Below are 12213 nucleotides of genomic sequence, written 5' to 3' on the forward strand. Positions count from 1 at the left end.
TTTGCTTCTAGTAATTGGAACGCATCTGACATTTCACTGTGGTTGCACTAAACTATACTATGGATGTAGAGAAAGAAATATATCTAAATATAAACAAATAGATAAGCAGAATTTTCGAAACACTGCTGAAGAAAAAAATATATACATATATGTACACACACACACACTAAGTTTAGAATGGCAAATGCTATACCTATACTTGAGTCCAATATAAAAGAAAATTCAGGTTTAAAAAAACTTAGAACTTAACTCAGCCTGAATTCAAAACAAGGACTCTATGTAGACAGTGTTGAAAGGTGGCTTCTTTAGCATGATGGTGAAGCTGAGCTCTCTATTGTTCCCCTCAGCTTCTGTGGCTTCTATTTTTCACTCGCACCCTTCAGTTCAAATGGATTCACATTTTTTACTCACATCCTCAGTTCAAATGGATTTACATGTTACACTTCATGACCAGTTAAATAATAAACAGTGCAATCCTTTTCAGTACTGCTAACAATGATTACACTATTGAACTGGGATTATGCACTCTGACACCAAGCGGTTTTTATTCTACAAGAGCACAACTTAACAGACATTTTTAGTACCAGAAAACTTGAGTAAATTGTTATCTGCACTTTAAATCATACCAACCAAATCATGGTGTGTGTTTTGGGGAGAGGGGATGTAATAATAATTAAATAGTGTTTCAATATAAATCATTTTGAAAATAATAAGAGCTCTACCTCACAACATAAAACAAAGTCCAGATGATTTAAAAATTAGAATGTAAAATAAAAAATTACAGAAAAAAAATGCTGATAAACATATATATCAAATCTTGGGAGTGGAGAAGGATTTATAAAAACCAAAAGGAAAGGTATTGATAATCAACTTACAAAATTAATTTGATTTTATAAATGTTATAAAGTAAATTTATAACTTTTTTAAACTACATGGAAATCTGTATATTTACCTTTATGAAATTAAATGGCAAACAATAAACTGGAAAAAGTATTTGCAGCGTTGATGTCTCATATAAAGAACATTTAAAAATGAATTTTTCTTTTTTTTTAAGTTTATTTATTTATTTTGACAGAGAAAGAGCAAGCAGCAGAGGGGTGGGGGGGAAAGGGGGAAGCAGAGAGAGAGAAGGCAAGGGCTAGGGTGAGGGTCAAAGGGAGAGAGGGAGAGAGGGAGAGAGGGAGGGAGAGAGAGAGAGAGAGAGAGAGAGGGAGAGAGGGAGAGAGGGAGAGAGGGAGAGAGAGAGTGAGAGAGGGAGAGAGGGAGGGAGAGAGGGAGAGAGAGAGAGAGAGAGAGAGAATCTCAAGCAGGTTCTGCACTGTGATCAAAGACCCTGATGTGGGCTTGAACTCATGAACGGCAAGATCATGACCTGAGCTGAAACCAAGAGTTGGACACTTAACCAACTGAGTCATCCAGGCACCCCTAAAACTTAATTTTTGAAAACGACAATAGAATAATGCATACATTTAAGACAGGCAATTCACACAAAAATTACATAAATAAGGGGGTGCCTGGGTGACTCAATTGTTGGTTAAGGGTCTGACTCTTGATTTCAGCCCAGATCATGGTCTCATGGTTTGTGAGTTCAAGCCCCGTGTCCTCTGCGCCGACAGCGTGGAGCTTGCTTGGGATTCTCTTTCCCTCTCTGCTCCTCCCCTGCTTGCAGGCACATACACACACTCTCTCAAAATAAACATTTAAAAAAATTATATAAATAATAAATTATATGAAAATGGAAATTATTACACCCTGTATTGATGCAGTAAATGGAACAGACCCTCTCATTACCTGTTGATGTGAATGAATACTGATAACTTTTTGAAGGGTAAATGAACAATATGTATCAGGTTATAAAAATTTACATACTTTCATATCCAAAAATTTTCCTTCTAAGAATTTATTCTATATAAATAATCAAACTGGCCCACAAATGTGTAAGTGCAAGAATTCCTTATTTGTTCAGCATTATTCACAAGCAGGAAAATTACCAATTAAGGGAGGACAATACCAATTTTAATGGAGGCCCATAAATTGGAGACAAGGGAGCCATGAAAAAAATTAGATCCATATATGGAACCATTAAAAAAATTTTTTTAATGTTTATTTATTTTTGAGAGAGAGAGAGAGAGAGAGAGAGCATGCATGCAAGCAGGGGAGGTACAGAGAGACGGAGACAGAAGTTCTAAAGCTGACAGCAGACAGCCCAATAGCTCAAACTCACAAACCAGGAGATCATGAAATGAGCTGAAGTCAGACGCTTAACCAAGTGAGCCACCCAGGCACCCAGAACAATTTTTAATAATATATTCTTAATTTCAAAAGTTACAAAAGAAGAACAATGTTTCAATGTTTTTAAAAAGTAAAAATTTATGTATGTGGGAAAATTTCTAGAATCCCAGATACTGATATTAGAGGTGACTTTTTTAAATTGAAATTGCCTAACCCTCCTAAGTAGAATATATAATTTAAATTCTTTTTATTAAATTACTTTTTATTAAATCTTTGGGTATTTCTTGGCATTAAGAAGTAAAAAAAAAAAAAAAACCAACTTTTTTCTGTTTTCTTTCATATCTTAAGTCTATAATCTGTGAATATTCATGGTGTTTTTTAAAGATTTTATTTTTAAGTAATCTCGACACCCAACACAGGGCTCAAACTTACAACCCCGAGAACAAGAGTCATATGCTGAGCCAGCCAGGTGCCTTTGAATATTCATGTTTTATTTATCATTTAAAAATAGACATATAATGTGATTCCAACTATTTTTCTAATTATATAGTTAAAAGACTTAGAAAATAGGGGTGCCCGGGTGGCTCAGTTAGTTAAGCATCTGACTTCGGCTCAGGTCATGATTTTACCATTTGTGAGTTCGAGCCCAGTGTAGGGCTCTGTGCTGACAGCTCAGAACCTGGAGCCTGCTTCAGATTCTGTGTCTCCCTCTCTCTCTGCCCCTCCCCTGCTCAAGCTCTGTCTCTCACTCTCTCAAAAATAAACAAACATTTAAAAAAATAAAAATAAACATTTCCAAAGACTTAGAAAATAAAGCAAAATGTATTTAATAGTATTATCTCTGAATAGTGGAATTACTTAATGGATTCTCATTTTCTTCTATCTATATTCTTCATTTTCCAAATTTTCTATAATGGTTACAGACTACTTAAAAAAAAAAAAAAAAACTAGTGGACTTTAAATTACGTGTATATTTCATAGAGACATAATCACAATTATGTTTTTAAAATGGCAGAAAAAATAGAAGTAAATACATCAAATTGTTTATAGTAGTTATTACTGGCAGGGAGTGGTTTTCCTTATTTGTTCTCATTTTATGTGTGTTCCAACTTTCTTAGAAGAACCATGTACATTTATAATGGAACAAATGAACAATGTTTCCAATAACAGGAGGGCACAGATGAAATTCTAAGATACCAAGAAGGAAAATCAGATTTTTTTAAAACACCTTTCAGAAATATAAATTAACGGAGGTTAAAATCATCTAGTTTTCTAGTATCTATGATATTTAATCAGTCCAAAAGTAGACTTTTCAAAGAAGTGTGGTATCACAAATTATTTTTTAGGCCATGTGTCTTGAGACTTTAAAATTTGATAAGAACTATAGAAAAATTGCTGAGTGTGGGTATTACATATGTCAGGTGTATGTGTCTGTCTGTTGTCCAGCAACACACAAATATTAAAAATGTGGCACTATCATTGACTTAATTATGGAATGAAAAGATTACCAAATTATAAAATACAATATATGCTGACAGTCCTGATTGGAACAGCTTATTTTTTATACAGTAAATAAACATTTATTGAGGACTAGTTATGTTCTATCTTTAGTAGCTAAACAAATCTTTGTCTAATACTAAAAACAGGAAAGGGAGGTGGAAACTGACAATTCAAAGTAATAATGCATTTTTGTTGTTTAAGTAATTAAAATTGGAACACATTAAGTTCTTTCCACATTAGCATATAAACACTTCTTACCTGCCAGTAACAAACTGCAAGAGAAGAACTCTCTCCTCTGGAGTAATGTCTTCCACAACTTCCCAAAACCACTAACAACAACAATGACAAAAAAAAAACCGAACTCACATTTCTGAGCAATTGTAGACTTCCTAATACCCAAGAAACATGCAATATTCATAAAGCATATTTTATTCTATGAAACTCATTTATCAAAAATGCTTTCATACAAAGCTTTCACATGCAATATCCCCATGAGAGGAGTTTAGGGAAAATTTTTACTTTGTTAATTAATGTAGGTTTTCATCCAATAGTGCTGTAAAGCTTATAAAATTAAATGGCAAAACTTAACTTCATTCTAAGCTCTAGAGAGATTTTTACCTGAATAACTGGATCTTCTCTTTCATAGCCACTTGTGTATTCTGTATTTCTTACCCAATCGCTCACATCAATTTCTGGCATGCCAGAGAGCAGTAGTTCCTTTGGGGAAGAAGAAAAGTATTTCATTAATCTTCATTAAGAAAAAAAGCTATTACATTTAAATAGTAAATTTGCCTTGATTAGAAACTAATCCCATGTAAAACTGATTTATTTTTGTGACAGTTTCTGCACGTCATCAATAACAAGTACTACATGGGAGAGAATTCTTCATCCTGATAATCTCAAATACTGCTGAGATGTGGAAATGTCTCCACACTGATATCTCACTAAAACATAAGAAGAGATAAATATATGAACACATATGCAGCAAGTTTACATTTGCAACAATTTTATGAATGTTATTATCTTTGGTAAATATGCTTATGTTTATTTTATGTATTTGTTAAATTCTGAAGAGACCATACTCTCAACATGTGACAACAAAGCCCTGAATAAATTCTGGGTTAAGCAAAGGAAAAGATCATCAAGAAACTCTAATCACTATGAAAAAGGAGTAATATAAAAAAAGGAGGTATAACAAAAATAGTCATTATGTGGAAAAAAACAACAGATTTAGGCCTGTGAAGAACTCTATTTTGGAATGATTCAAATCCTTTAACGTAAGCATTCCCCAGTGTAAGGGAAAAAGCAATTTTCCTAATGACAGTCTTTTTTTTACATAAAGATCATCAAACAAAATATTAAGTAAATAAAAATGAAATTAAGAATGTCAAAAATATTTACCATTATGTTTTCTAAGAGAAAAGAGAACATGGAAAGAACTTGTCCATATGGCTCCATCAGCCCGTATCTCACAGTGGATGTATTTACATAGTCAGATAAGGCAGTGACTATACTACCTTTAACTAAATACTGACAAGCTAAACAGCAGGGTTTGTTGTCACAGACATGGACAGAATGTGATTCAAAATCACATCTCCTAGAGCACACATCTGACTAGTAAAGAAGTGTGCTCTGAAGAAAATTAGTGAAGGTTAATATGAGATGCTATCTGACAACTCTTGGGAGTTTCTAAGATCTTTTCAGGGTCTGCAAGGTTCTCCCTTTTCCAACATATCTGAGGCCAGAATTTCTCCACACAGTTCAAGCAAACAACATATTACAATTGATTATATGCAGAAGCAGACATGAGAACCCAGTGTCTTCTATTAACCAGATAGTAAATAAACTTACAAAAACACAAAACAATGCCACTCTTCCCACTACTTTTTAAAATTTTTTTTATTTTTTCTCGTGAAATGCCCCTTCAATTTTTTTTATTAGAAAAATTATAACCATTGAGGGGCGCCTGGGTGGCTCAGTCGGTTGAATGTCCGACTTCAGCTCAGGTCATGATCTAGCGATTAATGAGTTCGAGCCCTGCATCAGGCTCTGTGCTGACAGCTCTGAGCCTGGGGGCTGCTTCGGATTCTGTGTCTCCCTCTCTCTCTGCCCCTCGCCCACTCATGCTCTGTCTCTGTCTCAAAAATAAATAAACATTTAAAAAAATCACACTGAAAAAAGAGATCAAAACAAAATCCCTATGAATTCGTCATCTAGCTTCAACAACCATCCAAACGTAACATAACTGTTTGCATCTCCACCCCCATGTTTGCTTATGCATTTTTAAAGAAATCCTAGGTGTTATGGCATTTCATTCCTAAGTATTTCATTATACATCTAAAACCACTATAGAACTTCCTTACCAAACCACATGGCAATATTACGTAAAATACAATTAATCATGACTTCTTGAAACCATCTAATATTTGTTCATATAAATCGCCCTGACTACCTAGAAATGTCTTTTTATAATCAATTCATTTATTTTTTTTAATATAATTTCTTGTCAAGTTAGCTAACATACAGTGTATACAGCATGCTCTTGGTTTGGGGGGTATCTTCCCACTATTTTTAACTTTATCCTGGAAAATGCAATTTTCAAAATATTATTTATGTTAATATGTAATGCATCATTATTTCTATATTAAGAAAATATTTTATATTTTTGTTTTAATTTCAAATATAATAAATATCAATTAATATAACCCACATAAACAAAACTTTTGTTGTAAGCGTGTCCTAAAACCAAAAAGTTTGAGAACTGCTGATCTGGGATGTGTTTTAGTCCTCCTTTCCATAGTATTATAAAATACTTTTACTAGATGGACATTCTGGTTAGTCTCCATTTTAACATTCCAAATACATTCTCCACCTTTCTTTGTACTATTCTGTGCCCCTGGAGACCAATCCTTACAGACTGGTTCTCTTGCCTATCAGCTTTAGACTGGGTTCCATCCTTAGGAAACAGGCAGGAGTGTAGAGGTGAGGATATTTTCTGCTCCCACCTTGCTTCAGCCCATCTTTACGGTAGCCATGGACCCTCAATAATAGCTACTACCAGGTGGCCCTCATTGAGGACCAGGGTCCTCACATACAGTAGCCCCCCACTCTTAACCACAATTTTGCCTTCTATAGTCTCAGTTACCAATGGTCAACCGCAGTCCAGAACCAAATGACTCCCCTGACATACTGTCAGAAAGTCAGTAGTAGCCTAACGCTACGTCACAATGCCTACATCATTTACCTCACTTCATCTCATCACATGGGCATTTTATCTGACGTCATCACAAGAAAAAGGATGAGTACAGCACAAGATATTTTGAGAGAGAGACCACATTCACATAATTTTTATTATAGTATATTGTTATTGTTGTTATAAATATTATTATATTATTATTATTCATTATTGCTGGTAATCCTTACTGTGTCTAATTTATAAATTAAACTTTATCTTACATATATATATACATATATACATATATATATACATATATATATACATATATACGTATATATATACATATATATATACGTATATACGTATATGTATACATATATACATATATATACATATATATATACGTATATATATATACGTATATATATATATATTTAGGAAAAAAACATACTTTATACAAGATTTGGTTCTATCCACAGTTTCAGGCATCTACTGGGGATGGTGGGACGGATTCCCTCTTGATAAGCGGGGACTACTATAATTCCTCCACCTGTCTATTCAATTCTAAGGATGATAAGGCGATCCATGTTGCTAGTCTGTGGATGCCTCACCCTACTGCTGTTATTCTTAATACTGCTGCACCTCTATAGTAGCCCTTTTGTTAAAGTTTCTATTTGAACCATCTGGGGAAATTCTGTCCCCTGGCAAGATCCTGATACAGATCTTGCCAAAAGGGAGTGGGGATGAATTTTACACATTTCATACAAGCCATGAGAGTTTAATCCTCTTCCCTTCTAGACTGAAGATAAGCATTTAATAATATCAAGTATGCTTTCATTATTAATAATTATGAATAAAAATGACTGGGACTGTATTCTCTCAAGAAATTTGAATCATTTCATGAATATATTATTATGACTTTTGTGAAGAAGATGAAAGATCTTTATTATCCCATTTAACACCTAGGCAAAAAAAAAGTTATTACACTGACTAAAAACAAGTAGATAAAATGGTAATTCCATAATAAAAAGAAGCAAGAAGATTTCAAATCCCAATCAATAATTTATTGCTTTTTAAAAATATGACAGGGGTGCCTGGGTGGCTCAGTCAGTTAAACGTCCAACTCTTGGTTTCAGCTCTGGTCATGATCTCACGATTCATGGGTTCAAGTCCCACATGGGGCTGTGCCTGCTTAGGATTCTCTTCTCTCCCTTATTCTCTGTACCTCCCCTGCTCGCTCACTCTCTCGCAAAATAAACATTTTTTAAAAATGGGAAAATAAATGAATTAATCCACTGGAAATTGGTATAACACATATAGCCCATACCAGTGGTCAAAGACTGAGTCATGCAAATGTTCACAGCCCATTAGCTTATCTAGTATTCACATGGTTCAATGTTTTAATATTCTGGTACCATCATGGATAAGCAGCACAGTATGAAATATAGGACAGTCCCTCAGATATTTGGTAGGGATCCCTCAACTGTTATTGTATTATAAGTGTATAAATGATAGCAGTGTTGTCACTATTTGTTTTTTAATGTTTGTTTATTTTTGAGAGAGAGAGAGCGTGAGTGGGGAAGGAGCAGAGAGAGAGGGAAACACAGAATCCATAGCAGGCTCCAGGCTCTGAGCTGTCAGAAAAAGCTCGTGAACCACAAGACCATTACCTGAGCCAAAGTCAGACACTCAACCGAGCCACCCAGGCGCCCCAGAGTTGTCACTATTTTTGAACCTGATAATCATCTCTTGACTTGGAACTGCATTCTGTCCACAGTGGATGAATACAACCTCATTTCAGGACACTGACACTACCAGCTACCTTCCTATCACTAAAACTTTAGAATCTAACCTGTATCTTTTAACTCAGATGCACATCTAGCTCAAATGTTGGTGCCAACTTTTTAAAAAAGAGCTTCCTAACCCAGTGTAGCATAGCCCTTTCCCATAGAAGACATAGTCATACAAAAGGTTCTAAAAGTCCCATTTAGAACTCATGCCTCTGAGAGGCCGTCTGGCAATACTGATGAAGACAGACTGGGCTGTAGGTCACAGAACATGGGTTCCCAGCATGGCTCTAACACATACTCTATGAAGGAGCAAGTTCTGTACCTTCTTTGACTTAGTTTTCCTCATCTGTAAAATAGAAATAGTAATACCTCAGGGGTCTGTTGTGAAAAAATTTTAAAGTTAATACATATAAAGTGCCTGGCAAATACTACAATTTTAATAATAATTTTCATCACTACATAAATTAGGATCATGCTGACAACACTGCTCTTCCCAAATAATCCCTCTATTTGAATCAGCTCAGTGGAATAAAGCCAGAATCTAACACAGAGTAGGAATCCAGACCTAACTCCCAATATAAAACCACTATAGAAAACTTAACAGTAACAGACCTAAATATGAAAGATAAAGGAATAAAGATAAAGGAATAAAGGAAAAATAAAGGAATAAAGGGAAAATAAAGGAAAAAACCTTCATGACCTTGGAATAAGAAACACGTTCTTAAAAACACAAAAAGAAGGACACAAAAAGGCTCCATTCATTAAACAAAGAAAAACCAAGTGATAAACCAAACTGTGTTAAAACTAAAAGGTTTTATTCACAAAAGACACCAGAGTAGAAGACATTCACAATACAGATAACAAAGACTCCCAAAAGAATCCTATAAATCACTAACAAAACCCCAGAAAACATAATAGAAAAATGGACAAATTAGTTAAACTTCAAAAACAGAGTGCAAATGGCCAATGAACATACAAACACACTCAACTTCATCAGTCAGGGAAATGAAATACCACTACTGATCCACAAAAATGATAAAAATGAAAAAGAAAATATCAAATGCTAGCACAGATGTGTAATATCCAGAACTCTCACACCTACTGGTGGGAATGTAAACTGACACACACACCCTTGAACTATCTGCTAATACCTACTATAATAGAAATACCTACTATATTAGTAGGTACCTATATATTAATATATAGGTATATTATAATACCTATTATAATAGAAAATGAACACCTGTATCCCAGCAATTCCACTCCAGAAGGCATACATATATTCTCCTAAAGATGTGTATGAAAGTGTTCCTAGTAGTGCTATTTCAAATAACCCAAAACTGAAAAGTGCCCACCAAATGTTCATCAAGAGTAGAAACAGACCTCTCTACACACACACGTGTGCACGCACACACACAGACACAATGAAATACTATAATGCAAAAAAATGAACAAATTACAACTTCATGCAACAATATGTATAATTCTCACAAAAAATTAAGCTGAATAAGTCAGATATATTTTAGGTGATTATTCCATTTATATGAAGTTCAAAAAGAGGAAACCTAATCTATGGTATTAGAAGTCAGAAGAATGGGTTCCCCATGAAGAGGGATAATGACAGGAAGAAGACAGGAATAGACATCTGGGGTGCTAGGAGGTTTCTCTGTTTCTTGATCTGGGTACTGGGTGTATTCAGTTTGTAAAAATTCATCAAAGTATACATTTATGATGCATGTGCTCCTCTCTATATACACTGTAGATCAATAAGTTTCATAAAACTTAGCACTATCAGTAAATTAGGAGGCAAAGGGGTGCTGGGTGGCTCAGTCAGTTAAGGGTCCAACTCTCGACTTTAGCTCAGGTCATGAACTCTCAGTCGTGGGATTGAGCCACGCATTGGGCTCCATGATAGGCACTGGGCGTGGAGCCTGCTTGGGATTCCTACTCTGCCTCTGCCTCTGCCCCACTCACACACACTCTTTCACTTACTTGCTCTTTCTCTCAAAAAAAAAAAAAAAAAATTAGGAGGCAAAGTTTTTGTCAATTATTTAGATTGTTGCTTTTTTTTTTTTTTTTTTTTTTTACATACAGGTCAAGAAAATAATGTAATTATCTGTTTTGAACTTCATAAAAGCTAATTTAATACAAGTACAGTACATAAAAAGTCAGATTTTAGTCATGTTTAATAATAGCTCATAAGTACTCCTCAGCTTTTAAATGCTAAAAATAACTTATTGCTATGCAAAAACTAGACAAGTCTATATACTAAACAAAACTATTAATCTTGTAAGCAAAAACTCAAAACTGACATTTAATCAAACTAAGTCACAATGGACAACTTCAAACTTAATTCACAATTTTGTTCACTACTATACTAAAATATACTATGAATGATAAACTGAAAATACTGGCATATATGTAAAATTAAAAGGTATAAACCAGTGTACTTACTCATACAGTAAAGTGAAAGGCACAGGATAAAACTAATTTTATGGAAAAGAATAAAAACCAAAGAGGGACACCTGGGTGGCTCAGTCGGTTTAAAGTCCGACTTCAGCTCAGGTCATGGTCTCACAGTTTGTGAGCTTTTCTGACAGCTCAGAGCCTGGAGCCTGCTTTGGATTCTGTGTCTCCCTCTCTCTCTGGCTCTCCCTACCTCACACTCTGTCTCTCTCTCTCTCAAAAATAAACATTAAAACAACAACAACAACAACAACAAAGAACACTTCTCCACTGATCTAAAATGTGCTATTCCAAATTATAATTTTTAAAATAAAAAACAGGGGCACCTGGGTGGCTCAGTCGGTTGAGTGCCTGACCTTGGCTCAGGTCATGATCTCACAGTTCGTAAGTTTGAGCCCCACATCAGGCTCTGTGCTGACAGCTCAGAGCCTGGAGCCCGCCTTGGATTCTGTGTTCTCTCTGCCCCTCCCATGCTCATGCTCTCTCTGTCTCTCTCAAAAATAAATAAACATTAAAAAAAATTAAAAAATAAAATAAAAAAATAGTTACACTCTATTTAAAATACTGTGTTTTATTAAGGAGTTAGACAACTCAAAGTTTCAAAATAATTCATTACTAATGATAAAAGAGAAAAAGGATATGAGGGAAAATGCAAACATAAATCATATAAAATTAGAAATCCTGTTAGGTCACAGTAAAAGGCACGCAAATTAAAAAAGCAAAACAAAACATTTACTAGATATTGGAGGCCACAACAGAGAGGAGGACTCCACAGAGATTTAAAAGGAGAGTGATAAAATTATATATATGGTCAAACGAGAAACTAGAGAAAACTAAACAAATAGAATAAGAAAAACCCTCTTAATTCTCCTTTTTGGAAGTACAGGAAGTCAGTATCATTATTTTTTATCTCACATGGTCAGATAAAAAATGGAGAAATACATTTGATTCTTGAACAATGCAGGGGTTAAGGACTGCCTCACATAGCCAAAATCCACATGTGACATTTGAACTCCCCCAAAACTTAACTATTAATTATGTACAGTT

General features: G+C 34.6%; 1 protein-coding gene across 5 annotated transcripts in view; it reads right to left on the bottom strand.

The window, feature by feature from the left end:
* The window catches only part of HACE1 (HECT domain and ankyrin repeat containing E3 ubiquitin protein ligase 1), a 122175-nt gene that overhangs the window by 9891 nt on the left and 100071 nt on the right, over nucleotides 1-12213 (bottom strand). For all 5 annotated transcript variants that reach the window (XM_060616278.3, XM_060616275.3, XM_060616274.3 and 2 more), the window contains 2 exons: nucleotides 4351-4449; nucleotides 3991-4061 (listed from right to left, as the gene is read on the bottom strand). In XM_060616278.3, coding sequence (XP_060472261.1) covers nucleotides 3991-4061; nucleotides 4351-4449 — 170 coding nt within the window. The remainder of the gene's footprint in view (nucleotides 1-3990; nucleotides 4062-4350; nucleotides 4450-12213) is intronic.

The sequence above is a fragment of the Panthera onca genome, chromosome B2, assembly GCF_046562875.1.
Source record: "Panthera onca isolate mPanOnc1 chromosome B2, mPanOnc1 haplotype 2, whole genome shotgun sequence".
NCBI lineage: Eukaryota > Metazoa > Chordata > Mammalia > Carnivora > Felidae > Panthera > Panthera onca.